This window comes from Manis javanica, chromosome 17 (assembly GCF_040802235.1).
Source record: "Manis javanica isolate MJ-LG chromosome 17, MJ_LKY, whole genome shotgun sequence".
Taxonomy (NCBI): Eukaryota; Metazoa; Chordata; class Mammalia; order Pholidota; family Manidae; genus Manis; species Manis javanica.
The window spans coordinates 48644721-48667607 of NC_133172.1; the positions used below are offsets into that span (position 1 = coordinate 48644721).

The 22887-nt window shown below is 40.8% G+C and overlaps 1 protein-coding gene across 1 annotated transcript; it reads left to right on the plus strand.

Moving 5' to 3' along the window:
• The first annotated feature begins 19920 nt into the window (after positions 1 to 19920).
• Positions 19921 to 22637, plus strand: LOC140846967 (haptoglobin-like). Its single transcript, XM_073225585.1, is given in 6 exon segments — positions 19921 to 19994; positions 20682 to 20756; positions 21714 to 21872; positions 21875 to 21935; positions 21937 to 22082; positions 22085 to 22637. Coding segments are annotated over 4 exon segments (726 nt in total). The 5' UTR covers positions 19921 to 19994; positions 20682 to 20756; positions 21714 to 21757; the 3' UTR covers positions 22489 to 22637.
• Positions 22638 to 22887: the final 250 nt, after the last annotated feature.

The following is a 22887-nucleotide window of genomic DNA, read 5'->3' on the forward strand; positions in this document are numbered from 1 at the left end:
CCCTGGATGGCCTCCTTGGGCGGCTAGCGGGGGCCGTGCAAGGCATTATGGGACAACCATGGCGGCTCTCGAAGTGTGGCTCCCGACTCTCTGAGGCCGTTTCAGCGAGGAGTGCTGGTGCCCAAGCCCTAGAATCTGGGACGGGGGTCCCCGAGAGTCGGCCGTGGTGAGGTGGGTGTCTCCTCTTCCCTCCCGACTCTCCCATCGCCAGTCACGGCGGCTCCAGGCGGCGGTTCTCGGTCCCTCGCTCGGGTCCGGGCCCGGGTGTGTGAAGTCCGGGCCCTGTCACCCGACGTGCCTTTCTCGCCCCGGGGATGTTGTGCGGGGCCGGCCGGCCCAGGCCTTGCTCCTCGCCCTGCTCAGATCCTGCCGCCCGGCGCGGCCCCACTGAGGTCCAGGGGGCTGCCGGGGGTCGCCCTCACGCTTCCTCAGGCCTCCACCTTAGCCCGCTCGGAGACTGGTGCCCAGGGCTCCCTGTGTAGGCTGGTGCCTTCCTCGTGTTTGTCACGGTGGTATTTATACCACTGCCTCTTCTGTTAGAGTGTCAAGTCCAAGAGGGCGAGGAGTTTTGTCTTGTTCTCTGCTCTCTCTATTGCCAGGAACAGTGATGGGCTCCCAGAAGGCACTCAATAAATAATTGTTGAGTGGATCAGTCCAGTTTCGTTCTTCACTGTTTTTTCGTACCGCATGTGGCTTCTTCACCATTCATCCTTCCCCAGAATCCAGCGCCTGAACTCTGTTTCTTCTCAGCCCCTAGTTAAGCCCCATCTGTCAGACTCCCTCTTATGCTGTTAGTAGTTTCCCTGCTGTCTTAGGAATGTTTTGCTTCCTGTTCTTTTGTCAGTTTACATTCATTTATTTGTTCATCAAAGGTTCATTTTGCTAGGCACTGGGCACAGCATCAACAAGACAGACAAGGTTCTCTTAACTGCATAGAATGGCATTATAGGGGTATGTTTTCTAGTCCAGACCACTGCTGAGCAGAACCTGTATATCTATCTCTACTTGCCTGTTTAGATTTCCTACATGCATACAGATGTCACCAATATGCAGCTTACCCTTTTTTCTTCTGCTTGATGGCATTTTTTCACAATGCATCTCTTGTTTCTGTGCCCATTAGTATATGTTTTCTTCAGATTTGTGGGGAATGTTCAAAGCTGACTGAAGAGTACATGATGGAGCTTAGCTATGCTTCGGGTTGTTGCTGGATGTAAGCCTGCTATTCTAGGGAGATAAAGTGGGAAAGGACAGGTCAGCCAGCCAGAGGATTGGGGGCAAGTTTTCCTCCTGTGGAGGGGCCCTTTACCAGTCACCCTCCCTGCTTCAGACATTATCGACCTGCTCGGGTAGAGACTCCATCCCACCCTGGTGGTGTGAGTGAAGAGTTTCGGGAACGCAGTAGGCAGAGAGAGCGGGAGCGCCGAGAACATGGCGTCTATGCCTCATCCAAAGAAGAAAAGGATCGGAAGGAGAGATCGCGGGACCGAGACTGTGACCGCAAGAGAGAGAGAGGTGAGCTGCCCAGCATAGTTCCTGTGGCCCGTTAAACACTTCAATTTACATGTTGGCTTCTTCCTGTCGCAGGATTTTTTATGACACCTGTTAATCGGGGAGCCCTATTTGCATAATATCAGCCCGGTTGTTTTTGACCCTCTTGGGACTGGGACTAGCAGGTAGTTTAGGAGCTGTTACTTGCAGCAGAGCTGCTTGGCTTGAGTGTGGGTTCTCTTTTTATTATGAAAATGGATGACAAAAGTGATAATGGATGATATGTATAAGAAACCAGAGTTTACAATAGTGTTGCTGATAGAGAAAGGACAGTGCTAGGGAGCAAGGCTAGACACAGAGCACTGGATATCAGTGCTGGCTTTGCTCAGTATTATTTTAAGTTTTGTAGCTTATAGACTTGTAACTATTAAACAGCTATTCACTATATAGACTTGTAACTATTCATTTTTGAATTTTTGCAGGAAAATAACTTACTGTGAGTTTGAAACTTTCTAGTCAGTAACTATTTTTTCCCTTGAAAGAATGGGGATATGTGAGTTTCAGGAGCCCATGGATCGCATTAGAGCAGTGCAGGTTGCACCTGTGAGTGAGTTGGAAGGCCTGCCCTTTCTCTAGGGTGAAGACGGGTGGAAGTTAGGGCGGGGCACATGTTTTCTAAACTCTGTGTGTGACTCTTGACAGATGAACGGGATAGAAGCAGGCATAGCAGCAGATCGGAGTGAGATGGAGGGTCGGAGCGCAGCAGAAGAAATGAACCAGAGAGCCCGCAACACCAGCCTAAAGGTAAACCGAGCCGTTGCTGTTGTTGTGAGGGGTCAAGTACAAAAGGCAGGTTGAGCGACCCCCATCCTCAGTGGGATTGTTGTGGGCCAAGTCAGAATTCCTGATTTCACCATGAATTTCTTGGAATACTTGGTTCTGAGTGTTGTGGGAAGGCCCTGGACCTCTCTCTGTTGCAATGGATTTAAGGTGCTGGGCTGCTTTGCTGAATGTCCAGTTTTCCAAATGGCAAGAAAGAATAGGGACCTGGGGAACAGAAAAAGGATTTATTAAAAAGAATGATTTATATTCCAGAGGGGTATGTTTGTAGAGATAAATTAGATATTCCTTAAAACGTTATACACAGATAAAATGTTATAAAACTGAACTGTTAAAATTCAGTTATCTTTAAAAACTGTCAGAACTATCTTACCCATTACAACAAGTTCATAAGTGGTAAAAGAAAGAAATTTGGGGAATTGACTTTTGGCTAGTAGTTCTAGAATCAAGCGCCGGTTAAATTGGATGCATCCTGTGAATGTGTCTTTTGTGGTCCCAGATGCAGCCACCCCTTCAAGGTCAACGTGGGAGGAAGAGGACAGTGGCTCCTCAAGGCGCTCTCAGTGGGAATCACCCTCCCCAACACCTTTCTATCGGGATTCTGAGCGGAGCCATCGGCTGTCCAGCCGTGATCGGGATAGGTGATGTTCTGGGTGGAACAGCCCAGTTTCTCTGGGTGGGTGGCAGAGGGCGGGCCTGATAAGGGCAGAGCAGTCTGGGCTGGGAGGGCAGATGACGGCTGGGAACATGGCTCAGCTTAGTGACTGCTGGTGATACTGACTCTGGTGTTTCCCAGTCTGTGAGGAGCAGGTACTCAGATGACACACCTGTGCCAACCCCATCCTACAAATACAATGAGTGGGCTGATGACAGAAGACACCTGGGCTTCACACCCCGTCTGTCCAGGGGCTGAGGTAAGGCCGGTGGAAGTAGGAGGCAGCAAAGCAGGGCTGCTCATTCCAGTGAGGCTGCACAGAGCTCTGGAGCTGTGTGGCTTTGCAGTCTATTTGTGGCCACTGGAGAGAAGCTGGGGTTGTGTGGACTCACCTGCTACATGTTCCCCTGTAGGACGCCGTGAGGATGGCAAAGAAGGAATTTCGTTTGACACAGAAGAGGAACGGCAGCAATGGGAGGATAACCAGAGGATAAAAACCTGACACCTTGGAGGGACCAAATGAGGCCACCATAAGTGGGTGGGCAGCAAGAGATGTCAGAGTACAAGGACATGAGTGATGCTGTGGTGGAACTGGACTTTGATCCGGGCGGTTGACACTGGACAGTTTCAGGGAAGCTGAGCCTTGTTATGTGTCAAAGCCCTGGAATCTCTTTCCAGAGCCCCAGGCTGCAGGGGAAACTTCCCACCTAGTGCAGGTCAGAACTAAGGTCTTCAGTTGTGTTGGTGCCACCACGCGGTACATCTGGGAAGTGCTGTCATGATCAGCCATTTAAAGGCTTAGTGCATACAGCGGGCACTGCAGCTCTCCTCCAGAAAGCTCATCTTGGAGCGGGTGATCGCTTCTGCACCTCTCGCGAGGGTTGCTCCACCGCGCCAGTGACGCCTTACCAAACCTCTCCTCCCCTTCGGACCATGTCTTGTGCATAAGCCATCTGTCCCTTGTTCTCACTGCCTCGTCTCACGTCCTGCAGCAAGCTGACCAGGATTGGTACATGATGGATGAGGGATATGATGAGTTCCATAACCCCCTGGCCTGCTCCTCTGAGGACTAAGTGGGGCGGTGGGAGCAGCATCTTCACAAACAGAAGCAGAACCGTATTTCGGCCCAGCGGAAACAGATCAATGAGGTGAGGCTGCCTGCAGTGGTTGGGGCAGGTTCAGCTGGAGCTGGGGGCATGTGGGAGAAGCAGCGGGTCACGTCCCTGTGAGGATGGCACAGCTTGTCTCCCCGTTGCTGACGTACCAGATGTAGGGATGCCTCTGTAGGTGGAGGAGTGAGTGTGGAACCTTCCAGTAGCTTAGGAGAAAACTCCAACTCCTGACTTCCCTGTTTTGCAGCCCTTCCTTGCGAGGTGCTGTTGATGGGAACTGGTAGGGTGGGGCCTGGCTCAGGGGTCTGAGTGGGGCTCAGGACAGTCAACATCTGTACGTCCACCTAGAGGTTCTGACTTAGAAATAAAGTGCTGCTTCTTGGAAAAAGAAGTCAAGTTGGAGTTGGAGTCAAGTTAAAAGGTGATTGGGATCAGCAGCTCTTCTATCTAAGGAGCTGCAGGGTGGAGAGGCCAGTGCCACCTCTGTAGCCCCATGACCCTTCTCTCTAGGCTTGATGTGTGGTCTTGCCTGGTGGCCTTTCAGGATGGCCTGTGGGTGCAGTCTGGGCGTGGCTCCCATTGTGTTCGCTACCATGGAATTAAGCTAGAAATCAACAATGGCAAAATAATTTAAACATCTCCAAATGTTTGGAAATTCAGCAACATATCTCTAAATAAAAACCATGCAACAAGCAAGACATAAAATGGAAATTTAAAAATGTTAAATTGATTGATAAAAAATACAATATATTAAAACTTATGGATAAAGGTAAAGCAATGTGTAGAGAATATGTAATTTTAAGTGTATGTATTAGAAATGAAAAGCCAAAGTAGATATGTTTCTGCTTTAAGATTGAAAAAGAACGTTAAAAAAACCTGAATTAAATAAAAAAGCAAAAGAGGAAATAATAAAGATAAGAGTGGGAATCATTGAAATATAAAAGAAACCAACAATAGAGAAAGTCAACTGAGGCAAAAGTTTGAATTTTGAAAAGATTAATAAATTGTTAAATCCTTGCAAGATTTTTCAAGAAAAAAAAGCATGAATTTTCAGTATCAGGAATGCAGCAAGAGACATCACCGTTAACCTTACTGATATTAAAAATATAATAAAGTAATGTTGGGAAGGACTTTATGCCAGTAAATTTGACAACTTTGCTGAAATGGGCCAATTTCTAGACAAACACAACTTACCAGTAAGGAAAAAAAAGTCTGCATAGGCCTTTATAAAAGAAACTGAATCTGAGTTTTAGAAAGTATTTATTGAGGTATGATTGACATATAATATTAGTTCAAGGTGTACAATATAGTGATTTGATATTTGTATTCATTGTGAAATCATCCCCACAGTAAGTCTAGCTACTTGTCACCATAGAAATTTAATACAATATTATTACCTATATTCCCCATGCTGTACAGTACACCCCATGATTTATTTATTTTAAAACTGGAGGTTTGCATTTCTTAATCCTCTTCAAGCATTTCATACCCATCACCCATCATGCCCCCTCTGGCAGCCACAATCTGTTCTCTTTATCCCTGAGTCTGGGTTTTATTTGTTTTTTTTTTTCCACATATAAGTGAAATCATGTGGTATTTGCCTTTGTCTGACTAATTTCACTTGGCATAATACTCTCAAGGCCTATCTTTGTTGTCACGAATGGCAAGATTTCATCTTTTTAATGGCTGAGTAATATTCCATTCTATATGTATGTGTGTGTGTGTGTATATATATATGTGTGTAGATATATATATATATACACATATTCACACCACATTTTCTTTATCCACTCATTTGTCAGTGGCCCCTTAGGTTGTTTCCGTATCTTGACTATCATAAATAATGCTACAATGAACATAGGGTACATGTATCTTTTCAAATTAGTGTTTTTGTTTTCTTTGGATATAGATACCCAATGGTGGAATTGCTATATCATATGGTAGCTTTTTTTAAGTTTTGTGGACCCTCCATATGTTTTCAATAGAGGCTGCACAAATTTAAGTCTGCCAACAGTATATTACGGTTCCCTTTTCTCCACATCTTCGTCAACACTTTTTGTTTCTTGTTTACTTGATAATAGCCATTCTGACAGGTGTGAGGTGATATCTCATTGTGGTTTTGATTTACATTTTCCTGATGGTTAGTGATGCTGAGCGTCTTTTCATGTGTCTATTAGCCATCTGTAAGTCTTCCTTAGAAAAATGTCTATTCAATTCCTCTGCCCATTTTTAAATTGGATTGTTGTTTGTTATTGAGTTGCACGAGTTCTTCATGTATTTTGGACATTAACCACTTATTGGATACATGATTTGTAAATACGTTCTTCCATTCAGGTTTTTGTTGATGGTTTCCCTTGTTGTGCAGGTTTTCAATTTGATGTAGTCCCATTTATTTATTTTTGCTTTGTTTCCCTTGCTTTTGGAGTTGGAGTCAAGAAAATATCACTAAGATCAATGTCAAGGAGCTCACTGCCTATGTTTTCGTCTAGAAGTTTTATGGGTTTCAGGTCTTACATTCAAGTCTAATCCATTTGGAATAATTTTTGTATATGGGGTAAGACAGTGGTCTAGTTTTATTCTTTTGCATGTAGCAATCTACAAATTCAGTGCAATTCCTATCAAAATTCAGTAACATTTTTCACAGAACTAGAACAAATAATTTAAAAATGTATATGGACCCACATAAGACCCCAAATAGACAACACCATCTTGAGAAAGAAGAACAAAGATGGAGGTATCACACTTCCTGATTTCAAACTATACTACAAAGTTATAGTAATCAAAGCAATATGGTTTTGGCATAAAAACACACATAGGAGAGTGGAACTGAATACAGAGCTCTGTATTAAACCTACATATATGGTCAAGTAATTTATGACAGTAAGCAAGAATATACAATGGGGAAAGGATAGTTTTTGTGTAGCATGTATATTCTAACAACATTAATTCTTCCAATCCATAAGCATGGAAATATCTTTATTTGTGTCTTCAAATTTTTTGATCAATGTCTTACAGTGGGAAATGTACAGGTTTTTCACCTCCTTGGTCAAATTTATTCCTAAATATTTTATTCTTTTTGATGTAATTGTTTTCTTGATTTCTCTTTCTGGTAGTTCATTATTAGTGTATAGAAATACAGTAGATTTTTGTATATTAATTTTGTATCCTTCAACTTTACTGAATTCATTTATTCTAACAGTTTTTGTTGCAGTCTCTACATAGTATCATGTTATCTGGAAATATTGATGGTTTTACTTCATTCTTTCCAATTTATATGATTTTTATTTCCTTTTATTGCCTGTTGCTGTTGCTAGAATTTCCAAGATGATGTTGAATAAAAGTGGAGCTAGTGGGCATCCTTGTCTTGTTCCAGATCTTAAAAGGAATGCTTTCAGCTTTTCACTGTTAGGATATTAACTGTGGATTTATCATATGTGACCTTTTTTATATTGAGGTATGTTCCCTCTATGCCCTCTTGTTGGGAGTTTTTATCATAAATGGGTGTTAAATTCACCATTTGTTTTTTCTGAATATTTTAAGGTGTCATGTTATTTTTTATTTCATTTTGTTAATGTGGTATATCACTTTGGTTGATTTGTGGGTGTTAAACCATCCTTGTATCTCTGGAATAAATGCCCTTGATTATGGTGTATAATCCTTTTAATGTATTGTTGGATTTGGTTTCCTCAATATTCTGCTGAGAATTTTTGGATCTGTGTATGCAAAGATATTGGTCTTTGATTTTCTTTTTTTGTGTTGTTCTTATCTTGTTTTGGTATCAGGCTAATGTTGGCCCTTGTAAAATAAATATGGAAGCTTTCTTTACTCTTCAGTTTTTTGGAAGAGTTTGAGGATAGGTATGAAATCCTTGAATGTTTAGGAGAATCACCAGTGAAGACTCTGGTCCCAGACTTTTGTTTGTTGAGAGGCTTTTGATTACTGATTCAATCTCCTTACTAGTAATTGATCTTTTCAAATTTTCTATTTCTTCATGTCTTGCAAGATTGTAAATTTCTAGGAGTTTATCCATTTCACCTAGGCTGTCCAGTCTGTTGGCACATAATTGTTCACAGTAGTCTCTTCTGATCCTTTTTGTTTCTGTTTTATTATTTTAACTTCTCTTTCATTTCTGATTTTATTTACTTGAGCCCTCTTTTTTGGTGAGTCTAGCTAATGGTTTGTCAATTTTGCTTATCTTTTCAAAGAACCAGCTCTTAGTTTCATTGATCTTTTCTATTGTCTTTTTAGTCCTATTTCACTTATTTCTGTTCTGATCCTTCTTATCATCTTCTACTAACTTTGGCTCTGCTTGTTCTTCCTTTTCTAGTTCCTTTATGTGTAAAGTTAAATTGTTTGAGATGTCTTGTTTTTTCACGTAGCACTGTATTGTTATGAATGTGCCTCTTAGAAGAGCTTCTGTCACCTTCCATAGGTTTTGGTATACTGTACTTCTGTTTTCATTTGTTTCTAAGTATTTTTTTTATTTCTCCTTTGATTTCTTCTATGACCCAGTAGTTGTTCAGTAACCTGTTGTTTAATCACAATTTATTTGTACTTTTTCCAGTTTCCTTGTAATTCATCTCTAGGTTCACACCATTGTGTTTGGAAAAGATGCTTGATATGATTTTAATCTTGAATTTATTGAGACTTGTTTTGTGGGCTAACATGATCTATCCTGGAGAATGTTCCATGTGCACTTGAGAAGAATGTGAATTTTTCTGCTTTTGGATGGAATGTTCTGTATATAAGTCTATCTAGTCTAATGCATTGTTTAAGACTGATGTTTTCTTACTGATTTCCTGTCTCAATGATCTATCCATTGATGTAAGCATGATACTAAAATCCCCTTACTATTATTATGTTCTTATCAATTTTTCCCTGTAGGTATGTTAATATTTGTTTATGTATTTTGGTGCTATGTTGGGTGAACATGTATTTATAAATATTATATCTTCTTGTTGTACTATCCCCTTTGTCATTATGTAGTGCACCTCTTTGTCATTTATTACACTCTTTCTTTTAAAGTTTGTTTTTCTTGGTATGAGTATAGCTACACCAGCTTTCTTTGTTTCCATTTGCATGGAATAACTTTTCCATCCCTTCTCTTTCAGGCTGTATATGTCTTCACTTCTGAAGTGAGTCTCTTGTAGGCCATATATAGATGTGTGTTGCTTTTCTATCCATTCATTCTAAGTCTTTTGATTGGAAAATTTAGTCTATTTACATTTAAAGTAATTAGTGATATATATTTATTTATTGACATTTTATTATTTGTATTTTGGCTTTTTGTTGTCCTCTTTGTTCCTTTCTTCTTTTCTTTTTCTCTTCCCTTGTGGTTTGTTGACTTTCTCTCGTGTTATGTTTAGATTCCTTTCTCATTTTCTTTTGTTTATTTACTGTATGTTTTTGCTTTGTGGTTGGCATGGGGTTCACATATTTCACCTTATGTATATAACAGCCTATTTTATGTTGAAAGTAACTTAAATATGAACACATTCCAAAACTCTCTTTTTACTTCCCCCAGATGCTATGTTTTTTATGTCATTTTTTACATCTTTTTATTTTACATATCCCTTAACTAATTAATGTACTATAGTTAATTTTACTACTTTTGTCTTTAACCTTCTTGGTAGCTTCATAAATATTTAATCCACCACCTTTACTATGTATTTATCTTTTCTGGTGAGATTTTTACTTTTGTATGTTTCTTGTTATTAGTTACTAACATTTCTTTTCAGGTTAAAGAAGTCCCTTCAATATTTCTTGTGAGGCTGTTTTAATACGATGAGCTGCTTTAGCTTTTAAGCATCTGAAAAATCTCTATCCCTCCTTCAAATCATGATAACCTTGCTGGGTAGTGTACTTGTGGTTGGGAGCTTTTTCCTTTCAGCGCTTTGAATATTGTGGCTTGCAAAGTTTGTACCAAGAAATTATTTCATAGTCTTATGGGGTTTCCTTTGAATGTAACTATTTGTTTCTATCTTTCTGCTTTTAAGATTCTTTCTTTAACTTCTGACATTTTAATTTTAATGTGTCTTGGTGTGGCTCTCTTTCGGTTCTTATTTGGAACTCTCTGGGCTTCCTGGACCTACAGGTCTGTTTCCTTCCATATGTTAGGGACATTTTCAGCCCTTATTTCTTCAACAAAGTTTTCTGCTCCTTCCACCCTCTCTTCTTCAAGAACCTTTATAATACAAATGTTATTGTGCTTGATGTGGTCCTTTAAGTTATCTTCACCTAAATTTTTTTTCTTTTTGCTGCTCTGTCAAGGTGAGTGCCATTGCTTTATCTTGCAGCTTGCTGATCCATTCTTCTGTTTCACCCAGTCTACTGCTGAACCCCTCTCTATGTATTTTCAGTTAGTTATTGTCTTCTTTTCTGTGATGTCTGTTTGGTAAATTTTTTGCTTTCTATTCTCTTTATTGAAGTTCTCATTCTGTTCATTCATTCTTCTCTCAAGTTCAGTGAGCATCATAATGACCTTTGAATTCTTTATCTGGTAGATTACTTATCTCCATATTATTAAGGTCTTTTTCTTAGGTTTTGTCTTGTTGTTTTGTTTGGAACATATTTCTCCTTTTCCTCATTTTGCTTGAATAAGTAAATAAATCTTTTTCACAGGAAGATGGGTTGCTTTTTAGTCTGCTGTCTGTGTAACACCCTGTGGGTGGTGGCACAGGGAGGGTCACAATTACCTGTGCTGGCAGATAGGTAGAGAGTGAGAGAACTCTATAGCCATTTGTGCTTGCCCACCCCAGCCAGGGAGTTGGGGGAGTATAGCAACTATCAGTAATCTCTGATTTCAGCAAGTGCTGTGACCCCACCTGTCCCAGCAAGGCAGTGTGGGGGGGAATGGGTATTGCATTTGAGTTTGCTCACCTGTGCTAGCAGGCCATGTGGAAAGTGCCACAATAGTGTCCACTGGAGCCTCTGCCTCCAGGGAGCATTGCAGTGGTCCTCTGGCCCTATGGCTAATGCCACCAGATCAGCAGTCTAGGCACTTTTCAAACTACTATTTTTTCAGTGGGTCTCAGGTTGGGTGAGTCCACATGCAAACCCTCTAGGAGGGGAGTCCCAGTTTTCTATGGCACACTGGGACCCCCAGACATCAGCCATTGGCATTCCAAGCCAGACATTCTGGGAGCTTGTTTCTCTGGTGTAGATTTCAGGGGCTGAGGGGCTGAGGTACCTGATGTTGGGTATCAACTCCTTGCTTCTCTGGGAGACACACCTGTCTGCTGAGATCCCTCCTTTCTGTGTGTCACTGAACTGGGACGGGTTCTTTTTGCGAGACTGTGTCTCTGCCTCTCCTACCCATCTCAGTGTGTTCCTTTTATCCTTTGTTGTAGACAGCAGTTCATCTAGTTTTCAGAGGGAAATGATCCATATGCAGCTGCAGATTTGGTGCATGCATGGGAGGAAGTGAGTTCAGGATCTTCCTATATTGTCTTGGACACCCCTTCCTGAAATTTAAAATCTTTCCACAAGAAAGCTATAGGCCTATATGGCTTCACTGGTGAATTAAGGAAGAAATAATATCAATCTTATGTAAACTCCTTCATGCAATGGAGAAATAGGGAACACTCCCTGTTTTGCATTAAGACATCAATATAAACTTAATATGAAATCTTGGTAAGGACATTACAGGAAAGGGAAATTATAAGCCAGTATTTCTCATGAACTCAAATGGAAAAATCCCCCAAAATAATAAAAAAATCAAACCCAGCAGTATAAAAATCACACTACATCATGAGAAATTAAAGTTTACTCCAGAAGTGCAAGGTTGGTTTAACTTTCAAAACTTGATCGATTTAATTTCCCACATTAACAGAATAAGTAGATGATCCTAATGGATAAAGAAAAAGCATTAAACACCTTGTTAAAAAGTCTCAACAAACTAAAAATAGAAAGGAACTTTCTTGATCAGATAAAGGATATCTACAAAAACAAACAACAAAACAAAACAGGAAAAACCTACAGCTAATATATCAAGAGTGCCACGTTGAATGCTTCCTCCCTGAGTCTGGGAGTGACAAGGATGCCCACTCCCCACTGCTATTTAACGTTGTGATGAAACTCCTAGTTAGTGCAATAAGGTGGGAAAAAGAATTAGAGGTATAAAGATTAGAAAAGAAGAGGGAAAAGAGACACTATTGTGTATCTAAAAAATTTAGAACATGAAAACTGTTAGATTTAATTAGTGAATTTACCAGGGTTGCTGGATATAAGGCCAATATACAAAAATCAGTTATAGCAATTAGCAAATTAAATTAGAATTTACAGTGGCATAAAAACCAAATACTTAGGAATAAATATAATGAAAGAGGTGCAAGAGATCTATACTAAAATGTATATAAGGCACTGAAATTAAAGACAACCTAAATAAATGAAGAGATATACCATGTTACGGATTGGAAGACTTAAGATGTCACTTCTCTCCAAATTGGTCTAGATATTTAATATAATCCCAGTTAAAATCCCAGTAGGACATTTTATGAAAATTGAAAGCTGATTCTAAAATTTATATGAAATGCAAAGGACCTGGAGTAGTTAGTCAAGACAATCTTGAATAGAGCTGGAACACTTATAATTCCATATAACAAGATTTACCATAAAGTTCCTTGTTAAGACAAAATGACCTTGGCCCAGGATTAGACAAATACACTAGTGGGACAGAATAAAGAATACAGAAGGAGACCCAATGTGTGGTCACATAATTTGTAACAATGATATCACTGTAATTTAGGGGCAAAGGATGATCATTTTAGTAAATGATACTGTATCAATTGCATATTTATATGGAGAAAAATGAACTTTTATGTCACATTATACACAAACATTAATCCCACATGGATCACAGATGTAACTGTGAAAAGTAAAAGAATAAACTTCTAGAATAAAATTTAAGAGAATGTTGTTATGACCCATTAGGCAAAGATATTTTAATCAGGGCACCAAAAGTACTAACCGTAAAATAAAAAACTGCTAAAGTAGAACTTATTAAAATTAAGAACTTATGTCTTTCTGTTCATCAAAATACATGACTGAGAGAGTAAAGAGACAGCCATAAATGTTTACATTTATCAAACAAAAGACTAGTGTTCAGAATATCTTAAAAAAATAAAACAACTACAAGTCAACAAGGAAAAGACATTTCATAGAGGATACCTAAGTGGACCAACAAGGATATAAAATGTGCTCTACATATCATTCTATATCTAGGAAATGCAAATTAATGCCAGTATTATATTTTACTGCATATACACCAGAATGGCTTAAATTAAGATGTATTGGCAAGGATATGGAGCAAGTGCAACTTTGCTGTATTGCTGGTGGGAGTGTATACTGGAGAACTGTTTGGCAGTATCTGTTAAAGCTAAACATATGCCTGCCCCATGACACAGCAAGGTGTTTATCCGAGAGAAATAAGTACATGTATCCACCAAAAAACATGTGCAAGAATGTTCATGGCAGCTTTCTTTATAAAAGCCCCAAACTGGAATCCATTCAGATATCTACAAGCAAGAGAATAGATAAATTAATTGTGGTTTACCCACACAGTGGAATACTTCTCAGCAATATAAAAGAAGGAAACTAATATGACAGCACAAATGATTCTCACAGACATAACAATGGACAAAAGCAGCCAGAAGCAAAAAATGATTACTCTTTGATTCTGTTTATATGAAGTTCAAGAATAGGCAAAACTATGCAATCATGGAAGTCAGAATAATTGTTAGTTTTGGGTTATGAGGTGTTGACTGGAAGGAACCAAAAATAGTCCCCTGGAGGTGCTGGAAATATTCTGTATCTTGAGCTGAGTGTTGATTACACAGTTGTTATACATATATAAAAAATCACTGAGCTGAATGATTAAGATCGGACGTTTTTAGTAAATGATGCTGGGTCAGTTGTACATCTATATGGAATAAAATGAGCCTGGCCTCCTACCTCACTTTTCTGAGTTTATGAAAGATATTTATAATAGATAAATTAGAATCATCTTAAATTCCCAACAATGAGGAAATATTTAAAGTATATATGATGCATCTCTAAGTTAGGAAGATGATATCCCATTAAACATGTTTTAAAGAGTTTGCTGCAACATGGAAGATGCCTGTAACATTGGGTGAAAAAGGCAGATCACAAAAATTTTGTGTGAAGAATTGTCAAAACCAAGTAAAAAATGTGTACAGAGAAAAGCCTGGAAGGAAGTAACATGGAAAGTGTTAATAGTGGTTACTATTTGTCTTGGGGTGGTAGAATGATAGGAGGACTTTCTTCTTATTTTTATTTTTTCTGTAGTTTGTAAAATTTCAAGACTTTCATAATGGCAGAATGAACTTTGAAAAACAACATTTTCCTTCTAAAATCAAAACCCCACCCTTCCAGCTCCTCTGCCAACTGTTGTCCTACCTTAAATCCTTAAAGCTTTTCTGCTTTCTGTTCTCCTTAAAAATGCATTTATTTCGTGTGGCTGGCTGCACTGAGGCTTCTCACTGGCCACCTGCTCATCTTGTCTCATCCTGATTCCCAGTGAAGAGAGAAGGCCTGTGGGCTGGATACTCTTCATTGTCAAGTTAATAAAGGGTGCCCAACGCTGGCAGGCTGTGAGAGCTCCCTTGCTGCTCGACGCAAAAGTCAGGTGTAACACAGTTCAGGTTTTGTTCATAGGAGAAAGGAGTTTTCGTGTACTTTGTGCGTAAGCATTTATTCTACAGTGGTTGTGAGAAATGTCTCATTTTAGGTACCTTAGGAGGGACAGCTCCAGCCCAGAGAGAAAGCCTCGCCCTCCATTCCAGGGGCCCATAGAGCTGTGGGCGCACTGCAGCGTGTGTACAGGGGTGGGAGAAATGATGGCCGTTTAAAATGCAGATTCTCAGACCCAGTTTAGAACTATTGAATCAAATTTTTGGAAGGAGAAACCTGAGCTTTGCTTCTTAATAACTGTGTCAGGTGATTCTCCCTCCTTCATATATTTAAATGCTATTTGATACCTATAAATATTATATGTGATATAAATGTATATGTATGTATATATATATTATATATGCTTTATATATATGTATCTATATAGATAGGTATAAACTTAATACTAAACCTCAATAAAGAAATGTGCATTTGTGAACCTATCACCTAGCCCAAAAGCTGAATCATTAACAGTAGTGTGTTTATGTTTATATTTACCCATGTGCTTCTGTCTTGTGCTTTCCTTCTGCCTCCCTATAAGACGTAACATTTTGTGTGTTGTGTTTTTCATTCTGTTAAAATTTAAGAAAGTATAGTTTTTGTTTCTTTGGCATCTATGCCTGTACAATATATGGCTTTGTTTTGCTTGCTTTTTTATTAAGTTGAAGTATCATTGATATATACTCTTATATTGGTTTCAGTTACATAACACAATGGTTCAACAGTTACCCGTTATTAAATCTTCACCCCCTCTGGTACAGTTACCATTTGCCAACACAGGAAGATGTTACAGAATCATTGGCTATATTCTCCGTGTTGTACTACAATCCCCTTGACCAACTTACATTATGACCAAGAATTTTTGTGCTTCTTAATTCCCCTCACTCTCCCCACTTACCCACTCTGACGCCTCCCCCATGGTAACCACCAGTCACTTCCCAGTGTCAAGTTTTGCTTGCTTTTAAAACAATTTTTGATCCCAAGGAAAAGTTTATTTACTTTTTTTCTTGAAATTTTATTGTGATAATAAATATAAAATATAACATTTCTGATTTTAGCAATTCTAAAGTGTACAATCCAGTGGCATTAATTACATTTGCAATGCTGTGTAACCATCATCACCATGTGAAAAACCTTTTCGTCACTCCGAACAGGAACTCTGTACTCAGTAACTCCCCATTCTTCCTCCCATCCCGTCCTTCCTGGTAACCTCTAATCTATTTTCTGTTTCTGAGTTCGCCTTTTCTAGATATTTTAAACAAGTGGAATCATAAAATAATTGTCCTTTTGCATCTGGTTTCTTTCACTTAGCATGTTTTCAAAGTTTATTCATGTGGTAGCCTGTGTCAGCACTTTCTGTATGTGGGTAATACTCCATTGTATGGACACAGCACATACTGTTTATCCACTCAGCTTTTGAAGGACACTCATAGTCTGTCTACCTTTCGGCTACTGGGAATAATGCCGCAGTGAACACTGGTGTACAAGTATTTATTTGTGTACCTGTTGTAAGTTATTTGGGGAATATTCCTAGTGGTGGAATTGCTGGATCATATGGCAATTCTGTGCTTAGCTTTTTGAGAAATCATCATACTGTTTTTCATAGAGACCAGCCCATGTTGCATTCCTCCCAGCAATGTGCAACTCCACAGGAGTTCCAGTTTCTCCACATCCTTGCCAACACATACACACACACATGTATTCAAATTGTAGCCATCCTAGTAGGTGTGAGGCGGTGTCTCCTGGCTCTCATCTGCATTTCCCTAATGACATCTGCCAGTCATGTTGTTGAGCATTTTTTCATGTGCTTATCGATCACCTGTTTATCTTCTTTTGAAAAAATGTCTGTTCTTCATTTGCACATGTTTTAATTGGATTGTTTGTCTTTGTTGTTGTAGGAATTGTTTATTCTGGATATTAATCTTCATCAAATATATGATTTGTAAATATTTTCGCTCATTCATAGATTGTCCCTTCACTTTCTTGATACTGTCTTTTGATGCACAAAAGTTTTTAATTTTGATGAAGTCCACTTTATCTGTTTTTTTCTTTTGCTGCTTGTTATTTTGGTGTCAAATCCCAGAATGCATTGCTGGGTTTGCTTGGTTTTTGAGCTCTAAAAAAGTAGAATTGTTCTTAATGTAATCTGAAAGTTGCAATTTTCTTCCAAAAGTATAAGATTACCCATGTTCTGTCATAGTACATTTATTCTCATGTCTGTATGATACAGTATCTAACTTACAATGACTTGACATGACTTTTCTTCTGATTTTTTTTTAATTATAGCTGACATACAATATTATTATATTAGTTTTAGTGTATAAAATAATGACTCAATATTTATGTACATTATGAAATGCTCACCATGATACCTGCAGTTACTATGTCTCCATACAAATTATTGACTGTATTTCCTATGCTGTATATTACATTCCAGTGTCTTATTTGTATTTTATCTTGTACCTCTTAATCCCCTTCACCTACTCTCTCAGCCCACCCCCAACTTATGTTTTTCTTTTATTTATGATGCTGTGAAAGCAATACTGATTCAGTAGAAACCATGCTTCAAATTTTGAATTTGGATATTTTCCCAGGCTAGTGGTATGTGTGCAATCCTTTCTTGTGATGCTGGGCGGTGGCAGTAAGTCGCAGCTCCCAGTCAGCCACATTGATCACGAGGGTCAAAAACATCTGTATCCATACAACCATTCTGTTTTTCACTTTCCATATTCAATAAATTACATGAGGAGGACACTAATAAATGGAAATTCATCCCATGCTCTTGGGTAGGAAGAATTAATATTGTCAAAATGGCCATCCTGCCTAAAGCAATCTACAGATTCAATGCAATCCCTATCAAAATACTGACAGCATTATTCAATGACCTGGAACAAATAGTTCTAAAATTCATGTGGAACCACAAAAGGTCCCAAATAGCCAAAGCAATCCTGAGAAGGAAGAAGAAAGCAGGGGAAATCTCACTTCCCAACTTTAAGCTCTACTACAAAGCCACAGTAATCAAGACAATTTGGTATTGGCACAAGAACAGACCCATAGACCAGTGGAATAGAATAGACAGTCCAGATATTAACCCAAGCATATATGGTCAGTTAATATACAATAAAGGAGCCATGGATCTACAGTGGGGAAATGACAGCCTCTTCAACAGCTGGTGTTGGCAAAACTGGACAGCTACATGTAAGGGAATGAAACTGGATTACTGTCTAACTCCATACACAAAAGTAAACTTGAAATGGATCAAAGACCTGAATGTAGGTCACAAAACCATAAAACTCTTAGATGAAAACATAGGCAAAACTCCCTTGAATATAATCATGAACAACTTCTTCATGAACATATCTCCACGGGCAAGGGAAACAAAAGCAAAAATGAACAAGTGGGACTATATCAAGCTGAAAAGCTTCTGTACAGCAAAGGACACCACTAATAGAACAAAAAGGCATCCTACAGTATGGGAGAATATATTCATAAATGACATATCCAATAAGGGGTTGACATCCAAAATATACAAAGAGCTCATGCACCTCAACAAACAAAAAGCAAATAAACCAATTAAAAAGGGCAGAGGAGCTGAACAGACACTTCTCCAAAGAAGAAATTCAGATGCCCAACAGGCACATAAAAAGATGCTCCATATCTCTAATCATCAGAGAAATGCAAATTAAAACCACGATGAGATATCACTTCACACCAGTTAGGATCACCACCATCCAAAAAACAAACAACAACAAATGTTGTCGAGGATGTGGAGAAAGGGGAACCCTCCTACACTGCTGGTGGGAATGTAAATTAGTTCAACCATTGTGGAAAGCAGTATGGAGGTTCCTTAAAAAACTCAAAATAGAAATAATCATTTGACCCAGGAATTCCACTCCTAGGAATTTACCCTAAGAATGCAGGAGAAAAGGCATATGCACCCCTATGTTTATCGCAGCACTATTTACTATAGCCAAGAAATGGAAGCAACCTAAGTGTCCATGAGTAGATGAATGGATAAAGAAGATGTGGTACATATACACAATGGAATATTATTTAGCCATAAGAAGAAAACAAATCCTATCATTTGCAGCAACATGGATGGAGCTAGAGGGTATTATGCTCAGTGAAATAAGCCAGGTGGAGAAAGGCAAGTACCAAATGATTTCACTCATCTGTGGAGTAAAAGAACAAAGCAAAAACTGAAGGAACAAAACAGCAGCAGACTCACAGAACCCAAGAATGGACTAACAGTTACCAAAGGGAAAGGGACTGGGGAGGATGGGTGGGAAGGGAAGGATAAGGGGAAAAGGGGCATTTCAATTAGCACACATAATGTGGTGAGGGGCACAGGGAAGGCAGTACAACACAGAGAAGACAAGTAGTGACTTGATAGCATCTTACTACACTGATGGACATGACTGTAATGGGGTATGTGGTGGGGACTTGATAATGGAGAGAATCTAGTAACCACAACGTTGCTCATGTAAGTGTACATTACTGATACCAAAATTTAAAAAAAAGAAATTACATGAGATATTCAACACTTTGTTATAAAATAGATTTTGTGTTAGATGACTTTGCATAATTGTAGGCTAATATAAGTGTTCTGAGTATGTTCAAAGTAGGCTAGGAGTATAAAATTTTGACTTACATTTTCAGTTTACAGTGGTTTATTAGTATGTAACCCCATTGTAAGCCAAGGAAGATATGTTTTCCGTTATACAAATATATCACACATTAGCCATCCCCCTATTGATGGAAAAGTATGTTGTTTCCAGTTATCTTGCTATTATATCAGTGCCACCACAAGTATCTCAGTGATTCTTTTGTACCCTCTAATTTAAGAGCCACTGACAGTTTTTAAATGAACAAAGCAATATTTTATTGAGTTGCTATTAAATTTCAATTGAAAAGTACTTGGGATACATAGGTGCAGATATTTGACTGAAGCATGTCGATTTTTCTCATCTGCCTATTTAGATTAATTGGACTATACAGCCATGGGAACCACTGCTGTTGAGTGTGTTGCTTCTCATCTGATTTCTCGTGGGTCTCTGAGAGCAGTTTCCCAGTATTAACATCCTCTTCCTGTTTCCTTCCCTTTGCAGATGACAGCTGCCCAACGCCTTCCGAGATCACAAACGGCCGCCTGCAGCACGTGGTTCGCTATGAATGTGAGACCTACTAAGAACTGCACACTGAAGGAGATGGTGAGGCCTGGGCAAGTGTCTCCGCACCCGGCCCAGTCCCGGGAGTGGGTGGGGGTGGTGCTGGCCAGAAAGTTCACATGTCCTTGGGGCCAGGAGACTTAGATCCTGATGGGTTTTGTCACAAGTAGCTGTGGCCTTTGGGCAAATTTACTTTTCTCAGCCTCAAGTCTCCTCCTTTGCCAAGGGCAGATGTTGCCTTGAAGCCTGCCATCTCAGAGTAGGCCTACACCTACAGGAGATGCAGGGTGATGAGGACAGTGACCCTTGCCTCGTGAGGACTGCACGCCTGGCACTGTTCTAACGACTTTACATGCTCACTTAGTCTTCTAACACCACACTGAAGAGGTGTTATTCTCATTTTGTGATGAGGAAAGTGAGGCACAGAGCGGTTGAGTTAACTTGCCCCAGATCAGGTAGCTTGTAAGGGGGAGAGTCAGGACTTGAACCTGGATTCCTGCCCTGGGCCACGCTGCCACCATCCCCAGGATCACCGTGGCCACCGGTCTGCCCTGCTGAGCTTCACTGGCGCCCCCAGCGCTTGGCTCCTAGCACGGTGTTCCTCCCTCCCCTTTCCCGCCTCTTCCTGCCCCTCCTTCTCCTTCTCCAGTTCTCCTTAAATACCTTCTTTCCCCATGCTAGGTCCAGATTTAATTTCTCTTTTGGCTCGTTTCTTTCATTTTGTTTCAGGAGTGTACAGCTTAAACAATGAGAAGCAGTGGGTAAATGATGTCACTGGAGAGAAACTTCCTGAGTGCAAAGCAGGTAGGAAGCCAGGGGCCTTGGGAAGCAGACCAAGGGTGGGTGGGTGCTGAGGGCTCGTACAGGGGCAGGCATCTTAACTGACATGTCCTAGAGGATCCTTCCTGTGCGGTTTCCTCTGAGCCTACAAGAGCCGAGATAAGGGACTGGGGAGAACCACAAAGGGCCGGGTGGAGTAGGTGGTGATGCTACAGTGAAGTTCACTAGGGATCTTGTTCATGGGGCCTGCAGGGCATTGACTGAATCACTGTCCGCACTGCCCCCAGAGGACCAGGAGACCCTCAGTGTACAGGTGTCTGCCTGGAGAGCCCAGGGCTGGGGTAAAGCAGGCTCCAGGAAGGACAAGTCAAGAGAGGGCATAAGGAAACCTTCATGCGCGGGAGTGTGGCCCGAGAGGCTGGAGATGGGTTTGGGTTCGTTTCTTGTTACCAGCAGGAGCTGGTGCTGTCTCCGTTTCCCTCTTGAAATGAGGATTTTGCTTATTCTCTTCTGCTCCTAGTGGGGTGGAATTGCCCTGCTGCCTCGATCTAACTGCAGTATCTGTAAAATCGGAGTTCCAGCCAATGCTGCTACAGATCTCTGCTCTCTTTATTCGGAGCGAATGAGTTAGAGCTCCTCACCCTCACAGTGAATTCAGAGGATCGTGGACATTCCTTTGTTGTGATAAATTGTTTAAATATACAGCAAATATGATTACGATTAATCAACCAGGGTTTGAAAATCTTTTGAGTTAAAGAAGCAGGAAATAGAACTCTGTCTTGGTGATGTGAAAAATAAAACGTAATTTTAAATTAGATATATTGGAAGGGAGAGGAGCAGGTGGTAAGGGCAGAGCATGTAAATGTTCCCCGCGCCAAAGAAATGAACGACACTCCGGACAGCAACACGCGGTGCTCCCGCCCCTTTCCCAGCCTGGGAGACTCGCACCTCTGCTCATGATTGTCCTGCTTTCTCCGACAGTGTGCGGAAAGCCCAAGAACCCAGTGGATCAGGTGCAGCGCATCATGGGCGGGTCTCTGGATGCCAAAGGCAGCTTTCCCTGGCAGGCCAAGATGGTCTCCCACCATAACCTCACCTCAGGGGCCACACTGATCAATGAACAGTGGCTTTTGACCACCACTAAAATCTCTTCCTGGGACATACAGATGAAGCCAAAGCCAAAGACATTGCCCCTACTTTAAGACTATGTGGGGAAACACCAGCTGGTGGAGATCGAGAAGGTCGTGCTTCACCCCGACCACTCTGAGGTGGACATCGGGCTCATCAAACTCAAGCAGAAGGTGCCCATTGATGAGAAAGTAATGCCCATTTGCCTGCCTTCAAAAGATTATGCGAAGTGGGACGTGTGGGTTATGTGTCTGGCTGGGGGCGAAATGTCAACTTTAATTTTACTGAGCATCTGAAGTATGTCATGCTCCCCGTGGCTGACCAAGACAAATGTGTAATTCACTACAAAGGCAGCACAGTGCCCGAAAAGAAGATGCCGAAGAGCCCCATCGGGGTGCAGCCCGCGCTGAACGAGCACACCTTCTGCGCCGGCTTGTCCAAGTATCAGGAGGACACCTGCTATGGCGACGCGGGCAGTGCCTTTGCTGTTCACGACACGGATGAGGACATCTGGTACGCAGCTGGGATCCTGAGCTTTAATAAGAGCTGCACTGTGGCTGAGTACAGTGTATACGTGAAGGTGCCCTCCATCCTGGACTGGGTTCAGAAAACCATAGCTGAAAATTAATGCACGGCTGGCTGGGAGCGAGATTTCACTCTGGAAGAGGGAGAACTGGGTGGGACCGGAGGGGATAAAAAGTGGTGTGAAGCCCATGGGGTCCAGCCCCACATTGCCGAGTCAATCAATAGAAACTCTTTTGACTCCTTTCTGTGCTATTTTTAGCCGTGGGCCGTTTGTTATTCTCTCATTTATGGTACAGCAGCAGCCAAGTGGTGTAGTCTACTGGGAGTGTGGCAGAAACGCCCCAAGCCACTGGGATACAAACTGTCCCCCTGTGGGGGTCACACTCACTGAGTGCCTACCAGGTGACAGGCCTCAGGAAGCGCACTGTTACCCTTGTTTGGTGGAGAAGTGAAGCCATTTGCTTAAGGTCACGCAGCTATTAAGTGGTGAAGCTGCCTGAGT